The sequence below is a fragment of the Mus caroli genome, chromosome 3 (assembly GCF_900094665.2).
Source record: "Mus caroli chromosome 3, CAROLI_EIJ_v1.1, whole genome shotgun sequence".
Classification (NCBI taxonomy): Eukaryota; Metazoa; Chordata; class Mammalia; order Rodentia; family Muridae; genus Mus; species Mus caroli.
Genome location: NC_034572.1, coordinates 5,319,855 through 5,342,660, shown reverse-complemented (window position 1 = coordinate 5,342,660; position 22,806 = coordinate 5,319,855). Strand labels below are relative to the sequence as shown.

Sequence of the window (22,806 nt, the reverse complement as noted above, 5' to 3'; positions counted from 1 at the left end):
ACAACCTGGCCAACTAACTATATTGCTGCCAGAAACCAAATATTCAGTAGTATATAAACTTGAGGGGTGGGGTGGTAGCTTAGTGAGAATGCAAAGGCCCCAGCCCAGTTCATGCCTAGCATTACCAAAATAGAACAGACTCCTTCTTCTCCAAACTTACAGAGGGCCACATTAACAGTGCTCAGACAACTTAAGGCCCTGAAGGACTGATCCACACAAGGCCTTTTCAGATCCGATACAAGCACCAGTACAGCCAGATAGAACAGAAAAGAAGGAACTAAAATGTGTGCATTTTGTTAAGAGCAATAAAATGTGAGCATGTGGCAAAGACCTATAGCTCAGGCTTGCACTTGGGAGGCAGAGGCAAGAACATTGGTTCAAAACCAGTTTCAACTGCTAAGATAATTCCCCAAAATAAAAATAAACAAAAAATTCTTAAGAGCAAAAGTCATGAAGGAAAAAAGAAAAAAAAAAAGGTGGCAAACAACTTAATTACTACCTCTTTTAAAAGTATTTTTAAAATGTATGTTCAGTAAGATTTCATGGCCCAATTTTTAAAGTAAGCTGTAAGCCATGCTTCTAATAAAAGTGATTTAAAAAAAAACAAAACAAAACTGGCTTACTTTTCACAGCATACTCTACAATAAAGATGCCTGAAAGATTTACCCAGGGCTACACAGAAAAACCCTGTCTCAAAAAACCAAAACCAAAAACAAAACCAAGATTTACCTAAATACCTGGAATTGAATCCAAGTCCCATAAATGGAGACTGCATATTAAGTCCAACACCCTACTGGGTTATAGTATAGCCAGTGTAAGCACGACATGCAGACCAGATGTGTAAACCAGCACTTGGGAAACTGCAGCAAGGGGCTAAGCTGAGGCACATAGCCAGACTCTGCAGAAATATTTCTCCATGACAAAATACAAATATTCAGATTCAAGAAAAAACGGAAAATACACAAAATAAACTTTTTATTCTCAAAATTAATTTTCTTTAAAAGTTTGGGTTTTTAGAGATTTTTATGATTTCCTGTTAGATTGTTAGAGGTACACTGGGGATTCTCAAGTAACAAAGCTACACCTAAAACTCACACCTCAACCAAAGTAAACTCCATGGTTTTAGACTCTACTTTTAACAAACTTATAATAACAAGGTCAAAATAGTGAGAGATCTCAAAAATGTCTAATAGTCATAAAATATTATTTTAATGGCAAGTGAGCTATATCTCAGTGGGTATGCACTGACCTGAGTTCAGTCCCTGTGAGCTACATGGCAAGGGGAGAACTAATTCTCTGCAAGTCGCAAAGCACAAATACACACACACACACCACACACACACACATATATAAATAAATGTGTCAATTTCTTAATAAATAATAATGAGCAACTATCACCATAAATATAGGAGAACAGAAATGCTGGTTAGCATAGAACTTTAAAAATAAAAGTTCTATAGCTAGAATTACTAGTTATTTCAGATCTATGCTTTATTAGGATTCCCATGCAGTTTGAGCCCCGGTTCCTCAAAATTGCTTTCTAAAAACCAGCTTATATGCAGTTTCCCTGGGAGGCAAATACACCAATTACAAGGGTGAGGCCAGGGCCAGTGAGATGTGAGTCTGTAAAGTCCCTCACTGCCACACTTACTGTCCTGAGTTGGACCCCAGGAGCCATCAAGTACAAGGTGAGAACCAGCTCCTACAAACTGTCCCGAGTTCCAAATGTACACTGCACTAACTCTGCAAATGTGCACATTGAAAACAACCAAAGTGTAATAATCAAAAGAAACAAGTTGTGGCAGCACCCTATAAGTTACCAAAATGTTTCAGAAGCTGAGGCAAGAGCATCACAAGTTCAAATTTTTCCTAAGCTATACACAAAATTTATTGAAAGGTAGGACATATTGTACTAACCTGTGTCAGAATTTTTTAAAATAAATAAAAATTAAGGATTAAGTGCATACCTCACTAACAAGGCCCTGCATTTAAACCAACATTGAAAGCCCTAGTAACTAAACTTCAAATCTCAGATTTCATTTCATATAGTTACAATTCAATTTTCTAATATCCTAACATCATTTTTCCCTTTATTTGATTAATGAGTTTTCAGTTTTTAAATCTATCAACCTGGTATCAAAGGACAAACATGCTACCCCTCCCCGGTTCCCTCCATGTCTCCCTGTGTATACATCTATCACATGGATAGAATCAAGCCTAGCAGTAAGTCCAACAAGATATGATCGCTTAAGATCCAAAATGTGCCATCTCAATAAAACCTCCAGAGAATGTTAGAAGGTGCAGTCCCAGTTTCAACATAACAGGACAAAAGGATGCATTTTTAGAGCTGTAGTTATAAACTATAGAAGTCACACTTCCTTTTAAGGGCTCACAAATCTAAATATGCCAAGCACTGAATTTAGATATCAAAATATCCACTAGTACTTTTCAGATGTTTATAAGAGAGCTTTAAAATCATGCAAAAGCATGTCTTACTAATTTTTTACTTTTAAGTGAAAAATTAAACACAATGATGATATAGATGTTAACATATTTTCAAGTTCAGAACTACATTTTTTTTAAGGTTTTAACAGCAGACATGATTTTGAAGACTCCTACTTTTACCAGGAGACTAATCTTGGGAAAGGCAACCATACCTTAACTAAACACCACATTTGTTCTATTGGTCAAACTTCCCTGCAAAGTGAAACGTCAGTTTTCTATATTCAATAATAGATGAAATGGCACTTAAGTTAGAAAAACATGGGTTCAGAGGCATTACTTACATTTCTAATCCAGATAGAGGGATTAAAACTATGTCCAAATTCTACTATAAATGGCAGAACAGGGGCATTATAGAAGTTAATTTTGACTCAAACTGAAGGTAACTTCGAATAACTGTCATTATACACACAGGCTGCTTAAGGTCATCTTTGTCAACAAGCCAAGACCATCTATCTAGCATTTGGCAGAAAGTACATAGCACTGGAAAACTGTTATAAATAACTTCAATAGTCTTTTCTAACTTTAAGGACACAGACATAACTTGTCATTTAATTTTCATATAACCCTGTAAACAGTACCCACACCCATCAGAGTCTATACAGAGAGGAGCAGTTCTCAAGAGCTAACTGAACCTGGGCTCTTATTCCCCCAGTTGATTCAACCGTTTGTACACTCACCGTATGTAGAACTTCTTCAACTGGAATCCCTAAGCTAAAAGTTATCCTGACTGACCTGTACTGCTCAAGGTTTCCAATCTATGGCTAAGATTAAGAGACAGTTTTTTGACAAGGACTAAACAAAGCTTTGCAAGAAGGTTCCTTCTGTTTATATACAACCTACAGTCCTTTCAATCACACCAAACATAAAGTATAGCTTTCGGGTCAGGGCTGCTTCGTATTTATAGTTTAGCTTTTACATTAAAAGCCCAGCTGGGCATGGTAATATACATCTTTAATCACACCACTGGGAAGGCAAAGCAGCTTTGTGAGTTTGAGGCCAACCTGGGCTACATGGGGAGCTGGTCCAGATCAGCCAAAGCTACACAGCGAGACTCCCAAGAAAAATGGCTCACACTATTTTCTGACGATAAAGTTCTTAATAAGGTCTATTTTCTTTCCTGTTAAAAAACCGTGTGTTCCTTTCACCTGCATGTATGTGCGCTACTTTTCACATTTGTGCCTGTGCCCTCAGAGGGTGTTAAGTCCCAGGAAATGGACTTACAGCTGGTGGTGAGTCACTGTGTGGGTGCTGAGAGTTTAACTCAGGTTTTCTAGAAGACACCCCTTTTGGAGAGTTTATTTGGATTTTTATTATATAAACAAAGGCATAGAAACTAACCAAAGATTAGTGTCATTATATTTTAAAGTTACAAGAAAGGCACATACATGCCTTTGAACCCAGCACTTGTAAGGAAGGTCTCTGAGTTCGAGGCCAGCCTGGTCTACAGAGCAAGTTCCAGGTCAGCCAGGGCTACATAGAGAAACTGACTTGAAAAAAAGTCACAAGAAATAGATTTCTACCTCTCTTTAAAACTATGTTGGAAGTGAAAGTCTGTATTACTCTAGGGCAAAGCAGGGGCAAGTGCGTTGGAAGGTGTTCTGTGAGTAGTCATGGGGGCTTCTGAGAAGCTAGTGCCACCTGTTTACTAACAAAACCAGGTGCTCAGTGCTGCTCCATGTTTTATGGGAATTCTTAAAAAGGAGTCCGCTTCATCTTTTTGTACTAGATGAACATACAGAACAAAGGAGTGGTCCTACAACTGTCCATTCTTATTCTCCTCTATAGGCCGAGCTTTGATAGGAGCACTTTGGCTCTGGAACAGCCTTGTGAGCAATCACAAGATGCAGACTTGCTCACAGGGCTGCCCACCGGCAAGGCCAGACTATGAGTTATATGTGAATTCCACAAACACTGGCTTGACCTCTTATTTTCCTGTATCTTGCATACTGTTTAGGTGAGAGAAAACCCACTTTTCTGCCACTGAATGATGCTGTAACTCTTCTTTAGAGACATTATCAAATTATAAAAGTGTCACCAGTTGAAATGCAGCTTGTCATGATGAAACCAAATTTATGAGTTCAGGTACCAAAGTGCAACCAATGATTTAAAAGCATCAAATTATCTTTTTTTAGGATAAGATAAACTGACTCATTAAACTATCCACAATTTTTGATAGACCTGGTGCATTGATATGGATGGTAAGAAAATGCTTGCTAAAATAATTGCTAAATAAATGCTAAAGACTTCTGAAAGTAACCAATCTGGGTCAATATTATTGTTTTAAGTCACTCCAATATTATGTGTAGTTGTTAAGAACAGTGTTAGCTCTGATTGGTTCTGCCACCACTCAAAATACCTGCTTAATTTTCCAAAGGATTTTTATTGTATGCATATTTCCAAGTGCTCAAAATTTGTATGTGTGTGGGCACGCATATACACACACGCGTTTAAACGCTCACAGAGTTAACTGCCACAGTGGACTACTAAATGCAGCAGAAAGTCCTGATAGTTACCAGTTTTGAACTGTTAAGACTTCTATATTAGTAAGCCAAACACAAAGTGCCAGCTAAGGGGTCTATTGTTAGTGTTGACACAGCCCTCTAATCTCTGTACTTGGAAGGTAAGAGTCTAAGGATGGATAGAAAGGTGATCCTCAGCCACATAGTGAATTAGAGGCCAGCCTGTCCTAGAGCCTGTCTCTAACACAAGTCTCAGTAGGGACTTGCCGATAAGAACTGACATAAAATACAAGGAAAAAGAACAGCAGTGGGGAAAGAAAGGTGCTTTGCAACCTAAGTTTTATTCCTGGAACCTTCATAACATGAGAATTCCACAAAGCAGTCCTTTGAATTTTGCATGTGTGTACTATGGTTCACTTACACACACACACACACACACACACACACAGAGAAAGAGAGAAAAACAGCAGATAAATGGATAAATAAAAGAATATTTAACATAAAATACTCCATCATTATCATAGACACTGAACAGGCATGGTTTTGTTTGCTTCTGGGACAGCCCTGGCTGTAATGGAACATGCTATGTAGACCAGGCTGGCCATTAAGTTGCGGAGATCTACCTGCCTCTGTCATGAAAATGCTGAAGTGTAAGTGTACCCAACTCAAGCCCCTTGAGATAAACAGGCATTCAATCACTAAAGTAATGGTGCACAAACCTAAAATATGGATAGGAAATGTCAAATCCCTGAGATGTTTCAAAGTTAGGAACAACCAGTTTAAAATAAGGTAAATGTCTACATTTTCCATTTTCTAACAGTCCTTCACTCGGTTCATTAAAAAAAAAAAAAACAGATAGATAAAAAGGTCTTTACCACCAATATGACATACTACGGATTCTTGCACAGTAGATACACTGTCTAGGAATATACTGAAATAAGAGCTCCATGGCCTGGAAGGAAAAACTGCAATTCCACAGAAACAGCCCCAGCCCCAGCCCCAGAAAACAGGCTAATAGCCCCCCCCCCCCAGCTGTTCAAATGACAATGACAGTCAGGTGTCAATAAGAAAAGCATTCCTGCTTCTGGAGACCTGAAATAGGCAGAGTCACGCTAAACAGAGTCATCTTGGAATCAGCAAACTTCTGTAACAATAACTGTTTAAATAGAAATGTTAACTAGATCCTGCAACTGAATCTCAAGAGACAAAGTGATTAATTACACATTACAACTAAACAGTCATAAAAGAGTGCAGAGGCTGCCAATAGGAGAATACGGATACTGTCCTTGATAATACTGAAGGGATTTCAGAGTACAATTTAAAATTTTTCCAAATTATGAAAAGGCAAACCCTAAAATCACTTTTAGTTTTGGTTAGCATCTAATAAATTTACATAACACAGTTATCACTTGTTATAAGAAAGCTCTTCAAACTGTGATGTACAATGGGCTAAGGATATTAACAATTCTGACTTAAAGATTAAAGACAGCGTGAGTGATCTTATGGTGTTTATGGAGATATAACCTTATCCCAAGTCAGAAAGAGTCAGTTACATAGTTATTAATAAGGCTTTTGGCAGGTGGTACTTCAGTTACCACCCACTCTAAAACTTAAACTCACATAGGCACACAAAAGACCCAAAACTAAGCACTAAGTATCCTTAGTTCTATTGCTTTAATAATTAAAAGTAAACTTCAGCAGGTGCAAACACTGACTGACAACCTTACCTGGCTCTTCCTTGATGAGTAAGGCCTTGCTTTCTTCTGGGTAGGCAGCAGGGGGCTGCATCACTGAGCAGTCTTCTCCCTTTGTCTCACTGTTAGGTGGTATGTTATAAACAAATCTCTTTGTGGTTTGGTTTTTCCTCCTTGCTTTGCCAGTCTCTTGAGAAGTCATATTATTCCAAATAAACACTTTTGTTTTACCTTGAGAGTCATTTTCAGCCAATTCAGGAGAGCCATCCCGGATCCAGTTACTGTCATGCATCTGGTAGTTTTCTACTTGGCCCTCGTCGACATCACAGCCTTCATTTTCAGTTTTTATATTACTTGCCAAGTTGGTCAGGTTCCGCGTTGCCCAGAAGCTGGCGATCTTTTGCTCCCGTGAGGATGAAGGCAGGCCGTCCCTGCTAACTGGCTTCCTATTGTTATAGTCCACAACCACAGACTCCGGAGCTTCTGATTTAATGCTGATATTTAAGGCATCTTTAATGAAATTCCTGCAAGTTTGAACGACTTCACTCATTTGAAGGTAGCTAGCCACTGTCATCACTTCAATGGCGTTTTGGCTTGTGAGCACCAGGTTCCCAGAATACAGGAAGTCCAAGATGACTGAAAAACCTTGAACTGCAGCAATATCTAAGTGGGTAGTATTGTTTTGGTTAGGGCTTTCTTTGTTTGAAACACAATATAAAGTCTTAAAGAAACGGCTGCCTGCAACCAGGATGTTCTTATGAGCTTTAAAGATTTTCCCGCTCACCACAATGCTGACATCACAAAGAATATCTTTCTTTCTCTGTTCATCTAGTTGTCGAAGAAGCTGATAGCAATAAGAGTTCTCATTTGGCCTACTATTAAAGTCACAGTACCCCTCCTCCGATGGTATTTCTGACTCCTGTAATTGGAGAAAAATATTAACATTAATTAAATCTTATAATATAAATTTTATAATAAATTGTTATAAGTCCAAGGGAAACAAATGTAACTGTTAAATCATTATTCAAGCATGTCAATTCATGAATAGTTAGTTATACACTTTGAGATAGAAATATCCACCATATTAAACTCCAAAAGAAGTGTACCAAGGCTGGTGCAACTCGCTATTACAGAAAGAAAGAAAGAAAGAAAGAAAGAAAGAAAGAAAGAAAGAAAGAAAGAAAGAAAGAAAGAAAGAAAGAAAGAAAGAGGAGGGGAGGGGAGGGGGGAGGGAAGAAAGAGAAAGACATCCAAGGATCAGCATGATTTCATTGGCTTCTTTTCACATAAGCTAAGAATATGAATTTTAAAACTTAAAATAAAAGTAACAATTATTTTCTTAAGAAATTATCGCCGGGCGTGGTGGCGCACGCCTTTAATCCCAGCACCCGGGAGGCAGAGGCAGGCGGATTTCGAGGCCAGCCTGGTCTACAGAGTGAGTTCCAGGACAGCCAGGGCTACACAGAGAAACCCTGTCTGGAAACCACCACCACCACCACCACCACCCCAAAAAAGAAATTATCATTTACTTGAGATCAAATCAGTCTGCTTTATCAGCCAGGAAAGCAGATGCCTTAAATACCAAAGTAAGTAGGCCTATCACCTTATCTAACACTATTAGAAAGGTGAATTTTAAGTTCAGGCAAACACTATAATAGAATGGTTCGGATAAGTGATGTTAATTAAATCTAAACTAGTGGAAACTTCTTTCCACTATGAGCGTATCCAGTTATTTTTCTAGTCAACTTTCAAAATGCCTTCTCTTTATGATCACAAATACTATCTCATCTATAAGGTGATTAAAAATTCCTGAATTCAAGAGGCTTTAATGTATATAAATTTTGCTTTTCATTGGGTTTGCAAGTATCCATTCTAATTCTATTTAGCATCCCTTTAAATAAGGTTCCTATATACCAATTAAGCTACCATGTAGTTCAAAGTTGTAATCATACTACTGGTGAAGCTGAGAGGGAGAGTCCAAAGCCATCCTCAACTACACAGTGTGTTTGAGACCAGCCTAAAGGTGGCGTGGGGGGGGGGGAGGGTATGCCCTCTGGGTTCAATCCCCAGCACTGCAAGAAAAAACATATAACACTAAGACATGGCTGGAGAAATGACTTAATGGTTAAGATCATTAGCTGCCCTTACAGAGGAGTGGGTTCAGTTCAATTCCCAGCAGAACATGTTTGGCTCACAACCATCTGTTAACTCCATTTCCAGAGAATCTAGCACCATCTTTTGGTTGCAAAGCAACTACACCCCCACCCCAAATAATAAAATTAATCTTCAAGATTTACATGCTATAAAAACTAGAGTATGATGTAATTTCAGAACGTGTCCTTTGGCAACTCACTCTTCCCTGAAGCTTTGAGTGGTAGTAATATTATTAAAATTCGTTCTAATTACTAACTTGTCTTCATTAGTAACTAGACAGGCAAATCCTGCAGAGTTTTTTTATATCCCCACCATCTTCATACTGCTTTCCCAGTATTTCTGCACTCTTTCCCATTGTTAACAGTCAAGTAAGAAAACCAGCAGCAGCACAAACTGTTGGTATTCTAGTACTCACTGGTGCTTCAGCACTATGGAGCAGGATGGAGCACCTGCGAACCTGTAGTAGAAGGAACTGCTCCAGACTGAAGAATGGGAAATACAGTACAAATCTAGTTGCACTATGCCTTTGGCAGTCTCATCTCCCACTAATCTTAGTGGAGATTAAGTCTCATGAAGCCATTCTGCTGTAGCAAACATCCCAAGCCCATCCTATTATACAGAATGCTCCATGCTCTACAGTAGCCATTTTCCTCTACTAAAATGGCTCAATGATCTTCAAATACTCTAGAAGAATAAAGTAGGTGAAACAAACCTATTCATTAGTGCCTTAACTTTTTGCTTTGAAAAAAGTGAGGCTTCAAAAATGAGGGGATAGCTGGAGCATGCATGGTAGACTAAAGCCTTTAATCCCAGCACTGAGGCAGAGCAGAGGCAGTGTCAATTCTGGGAGGGGATGCTTTTGCTTCACTAAGCCTCTCCCCTTCCCTTCTCTCTCCTCTCCCTGGCAAAGAATATGCATGAGACCTACCCCAGTTCTAAGAGGCTATTTTTTAAAACATAAATCTGATATATAAGCCATGTTACAAAATTTCAAACTACTTAGCAAAAGACTTACATAAAAATGACAATTCTAAAAGTGTCCATAATAAAGTTCTATCTTTCTATGAAGAGAGCCAATCACACTGAGCTGATGAAACAGGGTTTCTCTGTGTAGCCCTGGCTGTCCTGGAACTCACTTTGTAGACCAAGCTGGCCTTGAACTCAGAAATCCGCCTGCCTCTGTCTCCAGGGTGCTGGGCTGAAACCTGGGTCCTTTTAAAACCATCTGAATACGGTACCTTGCTCTTCACAGACAGTTGGAAGCATGAAAGACAACTTTTCTTGTGGTGCAGACCTAGCTTTAAACATTGCTATGCATGCTGCTGTATACCTGCTAACAAGCAGGTTCATTTGTTTGGTTCTCAGTTCTACCTAGTAGATATTGCAGAAAAAAAAGGGAAGATCCCTTGGAAGAAGGAATCTGATAAAATATGGCAGCACTTCTATGAAGTCTGTGGGGGGTAGTGAATTAGCATTTCAAAATAAACAACTACCTAAAGTTTAAATAACAAGCAGTATGATCAGGAGCCCTATGATCAGACTTTGGAAAGCCAAGGCAGGAAGTTCATTTTGTAGGCCAGGCTGGAATATACAATTGAGCCAATCTGTAAGTGTGGGGAAGGTGAACCTGGGTCCCCCTCCTCCTCTAATAGCAGCAAATGTCCCCAAGCATCCTGAGCTCTGCCAGCTTGGTAAAGGGCTTTCTTAGTAGCTGTTGTACACAGCTTATCCTTCAGTGAGTTGTGAGAAAGGAGTCACTCTGTGAAAGCAAGCGGTGGGTGGTGGTCTACAGTGGTAATAAAACAATGGTGGTTACGTAGTATTTCATTTGTATAATATGGGTGTGTTGTGGCTAGGCTTCTGTAATTTCTAAAGCGATTTCAAGTAATTTTTTAAAATAAGGACATTTTATGTGACAAATGCAACATAATTACATAATTTGGTGGGACCACTTCAGAAAATGTAGGATCTAATGATGTAGCTTTAAGATGGTTGCAATAATTAGATAATCAGCTCCTAATGTGGGTTTTACCTTCCCTTTTTGGATGGGAAGTCTCACCATGAATTCCTATAGTTCTAGTCCCAGGGTATTCAACACCCTCTCTTTCTGGCCTCCTTGGGTACCAGGTATACATGTTGTTCATATACTACATGCAGGCAAAACATGTATACACATAAGATAAATATTTTTTAAAGAAAAAAATCTTCAAAATAATGTCAATAAGTACTAGAGAGCTGGCTCAGAAGTTAAGAGCACTGACTGCTCTTCCAGAGGTCCTTAAGTTCAAATCCCAGCAACAACATGGTGACTCACAACAATCTGTAATGGGATTTAATGTCCTTTTCTGGTGTGTTTGAAAACACCTATAGTGTACCCAGATACATAAAATGAAATAAATCTTAAAAAAAAAAAGTCATGAATATATCTTCTCTCCCAAAAGATTTTTTTTTTTGCAAAACAACTAAGTAGACACAGCAAATAAAAAGACATTATTTGCTGAATCCAGTAAATTAAGAAATTCCTTTAATCAAATCTTTGTATTGGAGTAAAAAATGTTAAATGATTCAGGTCTATGCTATCTAATAGCTGGTGCCCATTCCAATTTCCCTGTGGGGACAGAGATGCTTTGAAGATAAGAAATTAATATGGCAGGAGGCTGCACATTTTAAACAAATGAGATACCATTTTAAAAAGCTAACCAGGATGCTCTGTAGCATTCTTAAAAGTCTAGATTCATAAGAGAACTGCAAGGTGTAACCCAGTGTTCATAAAGCACAAATAAACAAAACATTTCCCACACGTAACCCCCCCCCCCCGTGTCCTTCAGATTTCTAAACCAGCAGCACTTCCATTCCTAGTGACACATGTCTGTAATCCCAGCACCTAGGATATGAACAGGAGAATAACAAGGTCCAGGCCATTCTGAGCTATAGACAGAAGGACCACAATAAATTAAATGAATAGAGCTGAGCTGAAGACAAAGGCTTTAATGGTGGCAGTGACTGGAGGATCTCAAGTTCAAGCCTTGTTGGTTTTGGTTTTTCTGTGCAGCTCTGGCTGTCCTGGAACTCACAAAAATAAGCCTGCCTCTGCCTAAGTGCTGGGACTAAAGGCATATGCCACTATGCCTGACTTTAAATGAAAAGGTAATGAGCTGGGATGTTTACCTATGATAACCCTAGGCTCAAATCCTAGTGCCACACAAGTAAATAAAAGCTTATCTTTCAAAAAGGGCAAGAACTGCTGTTATGTATGCCTTATGGAACTTTTAATTATAAGTGTGAGAGAAAGAGACAACTAGAGAGAGAGACAGTGTGTGTGTGTGTGTGTGTGTGTAGGTCCAGGCCTAACAAAAGATACATTGGATTGGTTGACAGACTGAAGAAAGAACTATGGCAGCAATGTGAAGAGGAATCAATACCAGAGAATGGAGACAAATGCTGTGACCAGCTGGGAACTACTGTTAATAGTTCTAGCATAGTAGCTTAGTTGGTAGAGTGCTTGTCTGGCATGCACAAAGTCCTGTGTCCTGTGCTTCATCCACAGCACTGCATGAAACCAGGTATATGCACCTGCAGCCCAATCACTGGGGTTATGGAGACACAAAGACCATTAGTTTAAAATCATTCAGTGAAGAGTGATTGGAGTTCAGGGGCTGGAGAGCGTTCAGAGGTGAAGAGCGTTTGCTGCTCTTGCAGAGAATAGGTTGAGCTCCTGGTATCCATGTCATGTCTCACAGGAGACTCTCTTGTGGACTCAGCTAATATGAGATCTGCACGTGGTATATATACAGAGCGACTTTCAGGCCAGCCAGGCTTTACTGTTCCATGGTGGCTTATTTACAGAGAGGGAGAGTGTGATGTAATGTATTAGAGGAAGCAAAGGCCTCGAGACTAGGGAGGCGATGAAGGAGCCATGAGACCTGGGAGAGATGTCAGGTTACTATCTTTCACCTTTCTACCTTGGAGAGCTTCACTCCAACCTGTAAACCACTAGGCAAGTCCCACTTGAGTGAAGGAGTAAAGCTAACCTTAGTTGGAAGTGATACAAACTTGACCATAGCTTATCAACCCATTAACAATAGAAAAATACTTAGTGTAAAAGATTGTTTTCCTTTCTTGCTCAGAATTTTGTCTATGATAATCAGCAGAAAAGACATTTTCACAAATATCAGTATATGAACCTAAAGCACATAAAAATTATTGCTTTGTTTCAATAACTCACTAGGAACAGTATATTGAGAGAAAATAATTTCCGCTTCCAAATTTAAAAATAAAATTCGATTTCTAGAATGTGAAGACAAACAAGGTCATAGCAAATATAATCACAATCTTCTACTGGTGCTAACACATTTAACTGTCCATTAAAAAAAGATTCAGTTCTCCTCTGCAGTCTATCATCTCTATTATAGTGCCTTGTGTGCTGATGCTATTCTCTTTTGTGGCTCAAACACCATCCCCAGAAATTCTACTTCCTTTAAGGCAGGGTCTGACTACATAGCCCTAGCTGGCCTGGAATCCACTATGTAGACCAACATGAAGATGGGCCTACTTCTGTCTGCCTATGTGGTAGAGGATTCAAGTATTACAATACCACAGCCACCATAAATTCTAATTCTTTTTGGGAATGAGGAGCTGAGTTCCAAGTGATTCTAATCCTTGGTTTTGCATACATGAGAGAAACAGACAGACAGACAGACAGAGACAGAGAGTGTGTGTGTATGTGTGTGAGTGTGTGTATGTAAAACCCTAGCTGTTCTGGAACTTACTCTGTAGGCCACGCTGGCCTCAAACTCAAGAGATTCCCCTGCCTCTGCCTCTTAAGTGCAGGAATTAAAGGCCTGTCCTGCCATCACCACCTGGCCTCTAGTATAGATATTTTTTTTTTAAGTTCATAAATATTTTATTTTATTTTTAGAATTAATTTTTAATTAGGTATTTTCCTCATTTACATTTCCAATGCTATCCCAAAAGTCCCCCCTACCTACCCACCCCCACTCCCCTACCCACCCACTCCCACTTTTTGGCCCTGGCGTTCCCCTGTACTGGGGCATATAAAGTTTGCAAGTCCAATGGGCCTCTCTTTCCAGTGATGGCCGACTAGGCCATCTTTCGATACATATGCAGCTAGTCAAGAGCTCTGGGGTACTGGTTAGTTCATAATGTTCCACCTATAGGGTTGCAGATCCCTTTAGCTCCTTGGGTACTTTCTCTAGCTCCTCCATTGGGGGCCCTATAGATCTTTTTTGTTGTTGTTGTTTTTCGAGACAGGGTTTCTCTGTATAGCCCTGGCTGTCCTGGAACTCAGAAATCTGCCTGCCTCTGTCTCCCAAGTGCTGGGATTAAAGGCCTGCACCACCACTGCCCGGCTAGTATAGATCTTTATTACAAGCTTTCTCCTCAAATTATAAACCCACATATGCAGTATGCTGGTACTTCTAAATAGGAACACATAGACATTTGATTCTCTTACTTAAAATCATGTTGTTAGCCATTTGTGTCCATACACACACATGCTGTAAGGCACACATGCTCCTGCACTCATACATACCAAGTATGTATACATAGATCACAACAAAAAAAGACTTTCTTTCTAAGTTGTTAAAAACTAGCCAAAAAAGCAAGAGTATACCAGCTAACCTTTGGGACTTCCTGTTTCCAAAGCAAGGGCTGGTGGCAGACCTGCCTCACCTTTCTCTTCTCCACCTGACATCAACGTATTCCAACTAGTAATTTCAATCACATCACTGGGTTGAATTCATGTTTAATTTCTGGAAAGGTTAACTAAGCTTACAATAATAATAATTTGGGTGTACGTTGTAGGCTTAGCAGACTGCACAGAGTTGACAGAATGAGTGATTTGGGCTCTGAGAATTTCACAATTGGGTAGAAAGTGGTCTGAACCAAGCTACAGTGGTAATCACTATAATTAAAGCAATTTTAAAATCTTTCTGGGCCAAATGGCCAAATTCTGAATGAGATAATTCTTGAAATTGACTCTGAGGATACTTTAAAAAACTACAGAGATCTCCAGCACCAAACAAGTGTCTTACTTTCCAATGGAGGGTCCTCTCTTATAAGAATCTTAGATTCCTCCCAGGGAGGATGTAGGTCAGTGGCACTTGACTAGCTAGCATGCACAGAACCCTAGGATCAAAATGCCTCCCGCAAACAACACAGTTCTTCCCCAAGCCTACAGATACATATCTGTAGACCCAGCAATAGAGGCATAATTTGAAGTAAAAGTCCCAGAGATCCCCAAGCTGGTTAAGAGTGCTTATCACACAAATCTGACAGCTGGGCTAGTGAGATGGCTCAGCGGTTAAGAGTGCCTAAGGTCCTGAGTTCAAGTCCCAGAAACCACATGGTGGCTCACAACTATCTGTAATGAGATCTGACTCCCTCTTCTGGAGTGTCTGAAGACAGCTACAGTGTACTTATATATAATAAATAAACAAATATTTAATAAATAAATAAATCTGACAGCTAATGGTGCCTTGGCAGCCCACAACTTACAGAGTAACATCCACCAAGCTGCCCTCCAGCCTATACACACACGCATCTTAAAATAATCATAAGAGTTTGAGGTCATGAGAAACCATGCTTCAAAAACAATAAAACCCCAAGCCCCACCACCAAAGCCAAAGCCCCATTTCTCCTTGGGGGCGGTCCCTAACAACTAAGGCCTAACTAAAAAGACAGGCTCTGAATCCAAGTGCACAGACAGACTTGGACTTCCAATTACCAGGGAGCAGAGAGGCAGGACATGACCAGAGGTTTAGGCTCCAAGAAGGCTGCGAAACCTTGCAAAAACCTAGCTCCCAAAAAGAAAAATGTTAAGAAAGTACTCAAGTTTTGTTGTTTGATTTTGGTCACCACCAAAACAAAGTAAGAGGAGGAGGAGGAGGAGAGGGAGGAAGAAGAGAAGGGAAAAAAAGGACTTATATAAAGAATAAGAAACAAGTCCTGGGCAAAGAACATGTCTGTAGTTCCAGCAACTCAGGAGACTGAACCAGGACACTCACAAGTGTCAAGGCCTACCAGGGCTTGCAGGCTAAGAGTTCCAGACCAGACTAGGCAATGCCTGATAAGATCCTGTCTTAATTGGGGGCAAGGGAGGCTGGGTGGTGGAGGCGGCACACAACCTTTAATTCCAGCACCATGAAGCAGAGGAGGACCAGTCAGGGCTACACAAAGAAGCCATGCCTCTGTGTAAAAAGGGGGGTGTGGGGCACTAAAGACACAGTTCAACAGTAAAGCTTGCACCAGCGGGCAAGAGGCCTTAGCTTTTCAATTCCCTTACCTGACCTCCCAAGAAAATGAGAAATAAAAGTAAACTTTAATAATATACTAATAACAACATATTAACTCAAAAAACCAACACATGCTTTTAGCCCCAGGAACTCCTAAGGCAGAGATAGAGGTCAGTAGATCTCTGGAGTTCAAGGCCAGGCTCATCTACAAAGTGAGTTTCAGACTAGCCAGGGCTATATGAAGAGATCCTGTCTCAAAACACTAATGAGCAAGAACGCCCAGCATTGCACAAGCTTGAAGTCCCATCCATCACTTACAAGACCAGGGTACTGGGTCTTCTGTTGGATACTGAGCCAGGCTATGAAGCAAAGTAAAATACTGTCTTTAAAAGCAGCACAACAGCTGGGCATGGTGGCACCTGGGAGGCAGAGGCAGGTGGATTTCTGAGTTCCAGGCCAGCCAGGGCTACACAAAGAAACCCTGTCTCGAAAAACCAATAACAAAATAATAATAATAATAATAATAATAATAATAATAATAGCAGCAGCACAGCAGAGACTGAAGCGATGACCATGCAGCGCTTGCTGCTCTCAGTCTGAGCACCCACATCAGGTGACTGATTCACAAGCCCAGGAACTAAGTTCCCCAGCAGATCCCATGCCTCTGACTTCCTCAGGCACCTGCAACCCAAGTGTACAGACCCACTATACACAACACACACATAATAAAAAGGGAAATTAAACATTTATGACATCACAAAAGGTCTTTTAATTAAAAAAAGGAGGCTTTCAGGAGCAGATCAGCGGCAGAGTGATTGCCTAGCATAAATGAGACCTTAAATGTGATCCTTACCTCTAGAAAAACTGAAATGAGAGCTGGATGTGTTAACACACACCTTTAATCCCAGCATGCAGGGAGGTCAGGCTGGTATACACAATTCCAGGACAGCCAGGGCTACATAGAGAAATCCTAGGGGCTAGGGGGAAGGAAGGAAGGAAGGAAGGAAGGAAGGAAGGAAGGAAGGAAGGAAGGAAAAAAATTAAGAAAGCACACTGGTGTGCAGTCGTTATTCCTATGGATAGTCTTAGAACTATCCATATGAACTGGAGGTAGAGGCAAGGTGATCATGAATTCAAACTCAGTCTGCCCCAAAGTGAGGCCCTGTCTCAAAGGAAAGAGAAAAGTGTGAGGAAAGGAGAGAGTAAATCCCTTCCAGCCTACAGAGTCTCATTACATAGCCCTATTGGCTGCTCTATATCTGAGCTCCTGATGCCTTTAGTTCTAGACAGCACTGGGATTAAGAGAATGTTGACACCATGCCCAGGTCAAACCCAACCCTTCCTGAGTTTCAGAACTCACATACACTATTTTATTTGTACACTGTCTCTCAGGTAAATACCTCAAGATGACCTTCATATTTTCACTTCCCAGCACTGGGGCTACAGGCATGAGCTTTATATGTATGAACACACACACACACACACACACACACACGCATCACATTTGTGCCTGCTGGATGCCCTGGCAACTGGAATAATGGATGGCTATGAGCTACCATGTGATGACAACCAGGCCTCACCTTGTGACGAGCACGCACAAGCACTCGTAACCACCGAGCCCTCTCTTCAGCAGCTTCCACCTCATTTTTCAAATGAGGAAGCTAACAATGCAGGGCACTATGAAACTGAATTACATTGATAGTGAGAAAAACTCAAAATGCCCAGGCTTATGGGCCTCAGTCTTGGAAAGTGTGAATGGGGACATAATCTGCTCTCCATTCAAGAGTAATACCATTACAAAGTGGCTTCAAAATGGATGACGCAAAGACAGTCTGAGGTCAGACCATGCTACCCAAGATCCTGTTGTACTAAGATAAAACTGTAAACGCTGACACTTATGAAGGAGGGACCAGGAAATAAATGTTGGGCGTGGAGTGCTGCTCAGCAGTGAGCTTGGGCCTATCCAGGGTAAGGTACCAGATCAGCTACCCAACACTAGTTAGACCCTCAGTGGGGCGGGGCGTGGTGGGCATGCCTGGAGTCCAAACACTGACAAGTAGGTAAGAGGGTCACAGCAGGCATGAGGTCAACCAGGGCTATGAGACACTGTCTTAACGCTTGTCTAAGAGTAAGCTATAATAAAATAAGCATGATACAAACTAATGGTTAGAGGACCAGGACCCAAGAATGTTCTTACAGAATGTTACACTGCCTCCTAAAGGTAACCAAAGGCTACAGGGCAACAACAACCACACAACCCCCAACCCCCACCCCATCAAATCCTGCTAGGAACCTGTCACGGTTAACAAGGGAAAGAGACTTTCCAGGTGTTTCTTGGAAGAATAAGCTAGTCGCCAAACAAAGGTTAGTCACAAATGAAGATAAATGGTAAAGTGGTGACACCTAAAATCAATCAAGGAAACCAATACATAAGTTTAAGGAGTTAACACAAGTCTTAAAAAGTGGGATGGCTCTTCCTTCACACCATGTCATCAGGGAATGGAAAGGGTAGTTCAGAGTCAAGTTGAGAAAAGGTTTTCCCCTAGAATTGAACTCTGGAGACCTAGGTACATGCCTGCAGGATATACCCATTTACTAGGGTGGACCATAACATTATCCACCTAATCCCCTAGGTACATGCCTGCAGGATATACCCATTTACTAGGGTGGACCATAACATTATCCACCTAATCCCCTCTCTGAGTTATGGATCACTGAGCAGCTAATTTTTAGTCCCACTCATGTTTGCCTACAGAACAGAATATCCTAAATACTAGATTAAAAAACCCATTCCAATTAAAAGAAAATCTAAAATACTTACATACCAATACTTGGAAAATTCAGCCTTCCATTTTCACAAGCCACAGCTTCTATCATCTTACTAAATACTTCCAGGTATTTATTACTTAACTCTTAAAGACTGAAATGCCTAACCCTTTAATGACTGAAATGCTTCTTCTATAAAAGGCAAACAAATGTACTTTCCTGGATAATGTAAATGAGTCTGATACACCTAACCAAGTGTCAGGTTTATCAAATCTCCAGGACAAACTGCAAAGGTAGTGATGCAGGAAACTGAGATCAGAACCTGCATTTGCTCAAAACTCACTCCTTTTCAAACCCCATCACAGAAGTCTTTATAGGCACTGGCCTCAGGCTGTCACAGGGTTTAAGGCAAGTTACTAAATGGGCTGGGCTTTACATCTTAAAAGTAAGTGACCTTCAGAAGGTGTGGTAGCACACCTTTAATCCCAGCACTCCAGAGGCAGGCAGATCTGTGAGTTTGAAACCAGCCTGGTCTATATACTTAAGAGTTCCAAGGGGGCCAGAGACCCTGGAGAGGAGAGAAAGAAGGGGGGGGGGGATGGGGACGGATAGGGGAGAGACCTAAGATTTAGGAAAATTTGTGCAAGTAAGAAACTCAACCCAAACAAGCTCCATTTCCCTGCCTTCTGGGGGAAAAAAGAAAACCAAACAAACAAAATAACCCCATGCTTTTAAAACTAAAGCCTCTCTAAGCTGGGTTACTTGTGTGACTAATAAACTATAGTGTAAGTGTGCTGAGCAGCAGGATGGCTCCCATAAACACCATGGTGAGGTACTAATACCTGAGTGTCGGTCAGCAACACAAAAGAATCAATTCCACCCACCACCACAGGTTGTCTGAGTCATAAAAAGGAAGACTGACCAACAGCTATTTGACTTGAAAAGGGCTATCAAAATGGTCAGGCTCCTGTAAAAAAAAAGGGGGGGGGAATTAAAGCTTATAGGTAGGCTTGTTCTGTAACTAGGTTTTCCAGGGAGCAAATTAAGCCCAAATCACTTCACATTAAACATTGCCAGAGCTAAGATTAACACCCTTCATATAAGCTATTCACGACCATGTTTTTGAAAAGGATAATACACTCAGAAGAGACATATCAGTAAGTAATTAGCTAAAGTGTACAATGATTATACCAAACAAGTTTAACAGTGACGGACATCGTAAAATTATTTACGCTACTGAACTAACTTCCTGTACATTTGCATACGCCTCTCATATTTCACATTATCTCGACCTGACACGAGTGAGTTTCAGAGTGGACAGCCAGTAGCCCCGAAGCTTAAGGAAACTGTTTAATCCATTCTTCAGGCTATTTCTAGTACTTTAGTGTCCACGAACACAAGAAAGGACAGTTCTAAAATCTCCGCTGACTTAAAAAAAAATTCTTTTTGACCCAAAGTCAATCAAAGGTTAAAATCTCCAACCTCTCCCAGCCTCTCTCTCGGATTCAATCTCACAGGCAAACCCTAAGTCGAGAAAGATAAACCCAGCGATATCATTAGAAAACTGTCCTTCTACCCCTCCTCCCCCAATAAATCCACAACTTTGGAAAACTTTGTTTCCAGGCTTTCTAACCCCCTACGCAAAAGCTCTCGCGAACCTCTCTCGATCGGGACGAAGTGAGTCTTCCCCCGGAGGATCTTAATTTTCCCCCTTCTTTGCTTTAGTTTTAGTCTTCCCCACTGATAAACCTTTCCCAAAAGATGTGGTCGAAAAGCAAGGGCAGGATCTACGGTACCTGGGCGTTGGCTTCGTGGAGTTTGTGTTCGGTGGAGACGTGGTGCCTCAGGAGCAGGGTTTTCTTGTAGTTGCGGGTCCCTCGCGAAAGCTCATCATGCCCCACCTGGGGAAGGTCCACGCCGCCTCCATCCTCGGGGGTCTTTTGGCACCATCCGCAAAACATAAGGCCGGTATCCTTGGAGTACCGCAGCCAAGGGAAGTCCTTGAGCCAAGAGGTCTGGAAGGAGCACTGGAGCTTCTGCAAGAGGGACTTGGGCCTCGCGAGCGGGAAGTGCTGGACAGTCTCTCCTTCGCCAGCTCCCACACCGCTGCCCTCCGCTTCGTCCCCACCATCGCCGCCCGACCGCCTGCTGCTGCTGCAGCTGCCGCCTTCCGCCCCACTGCCATCGCCCGGGCTCGCCCCCTCCTCCTCGGTGCTGTAGCTCAGGGACGCCCCGTCCTGCATCCACTCCTTCCCCTCCAGCGCGTCCAGCTCCGGATCCACGGCCGCCGGCCCTCGCCCATTGAAATGCCTGAGGGGCCACGCCGAGGTCTCCGGGCGGCCGCGGCTGCTGCCATTGTTGCCGAGACCCCCGCCGCCTCCCCCGCGGAAGGCCAGAGTCCGACGGTTCCTTTCCGCTAGCAGGGGGCCCCCCGCGCCGCCGCCCAGCAAGGAGGGGCCGCCCGTGTCCTGAGGGAGCAGCAGCAACTCCTTGACGTCCTCGGCGGCGGCCGCGCCGGCGGCGGCCTCCGAGTCCTGGGGCTCCAGGCCCTCCAATTCCATTTCCTCGTCGGCCCCGCGCCCATTCGGCTGCTGCGGCGCGGGCGGCGCGGGCAGTCGCGGCTGCGGCTGCGGAGGCCAAGAAGAGGCCTCCCCGCCAGCGTTATTGTTCGTGGGGCCGCCGCCGCCGGTGACCAACCCGCCTCCTCGGAACGCCAGCGTCCTGCGGTTCATCTCACTGAACGACATGGCGCGCGCCGCGGTCACCGCCGCCGCCGCCGCCGCCGCCCGGTGCCTCGGCTCGCGCCCGGGCTCCGGCCGCGTCCCGCGCGCTCGCCGCGGCTCCCCCAACGCTTCGCCCCCGCCCCCGCCCCCGCCCCCGGCGCTGCGCTGCGCCGCTCTGCGCTGCGCTCCCGCCGGCCCGGCCTCACCCTCCCGCCGGCTCGCGCTCGCTCCCGGGCCGCCGCACGCGTCTACTGCCGCCGCCGTCCCAGCCGCGTCCTCTCCACCCGCGCCCCGCCGCGCTCCGGGCAGCGTCCCGCGCGGAGCGGTGGGCGGGCAGCGGAGCGGCGAGCCGGGCGCGTGCGGCCTTCGAAGTTGAGGAGGAGTGCGGGCGCCCCTCCGCTGCCCCGCTTCAGCGCTGCGCGCACACACCGGCCCGCCAACAGATCTCCGTCCTCGGGGAGAGTCGTGCCGCCGCCGCCGGCTGCCGAGGCGCGGACGCGAGAGGCGCGCTAAGCCGCCAGGCTCCGCCACATAGCGAGCCGACAATAAAGCCGGCGGAGCGTTTCCGTCCGACCAGGCCCTGGCGGAGGTCGAATGGCAAATGAACAACGGACCGTGCGCCCACAATGCACCGGGGTAGCAGTAACCGCTGGAGGGGGAGAGGGTGGGGGCCGGCCGGGGGAGGGGGCGGGCTGGGCCGGGCTGGGCTGGGCCGGGGGCGCCCGGGGACCGGGAAAGGGGCCGGCCGCTCGGGCCCGCGGGCGGGGGTGCGGCCACGGGAAGGAAGCGGGCGGGGCACGGGCTGGGGTCTCGGGGCGGGGCCGGCTCGGCCAGGACAAACAGCTGGCGGGTGTCAGGGGCCGGCTCGCCGCGGCGCGCCCGTGCGCACGGTCCCCGGCTCTCGCCACGACTTCACCTGGGACTCCAGGAGTAAGTGCGGTGGGAGCGCGCCCGGCCCTGTCATCTGCCGGGGGGCGGGGGGCCGTGCCCGAGGAAGTGAACTTATTTTGTTCCTGCACAAAAGACTGGACCAGGCGGTGCCTCCCTCGCGAGGACACCTCCTTGGGCTCCTTGTGTACGCCGGGCAGCACCTCTGGCCCCGGGCGACGATCGTTTCGCAGAAAATGCACCGCCCCGAGTGTCTTATTGCTGTGATGAAATGGAAATTTAAATAAAAGGTCGAACACGTGCGTTCAGTGGGAAGTATTGACATGGGTGTTACATCACCAGCAGCCAATCAGATATCTCCAGT

General features: G+C 43.6%; 1 protein-coding gene across 1 annotated transcript in view; it reads right to left on the bottom strand.

Moving 5' to 3' along the window:
• Positions 1-22,173, bottom strand: part of Zbtb10 (zinc finger and BTB domain containing 10) — a 37,106-nt gene extending 14,933 nt beyond the window's left edge. Inside the window, exons 1-2 of the mRNA XM_021159033.2 lie at positions 20,628-22,173; positions 6,692-7,577 (exon numbers count right to left, since the gene is read on the bottom strand). Of these exons, the coding sequence (XP_021014692.1) occupies positions 6,692-7,577; positions 20,628-21,578 (1,837 nt within the window). The 5' untranslated portion in view covers positions 21,579-22,173. The remainder of the gene's footprint in view (positions 1-6,691; positions 7,578-20,627) is intronic.
• Positions 22,174-22,806: the final 633 nt, after the last annotated feature.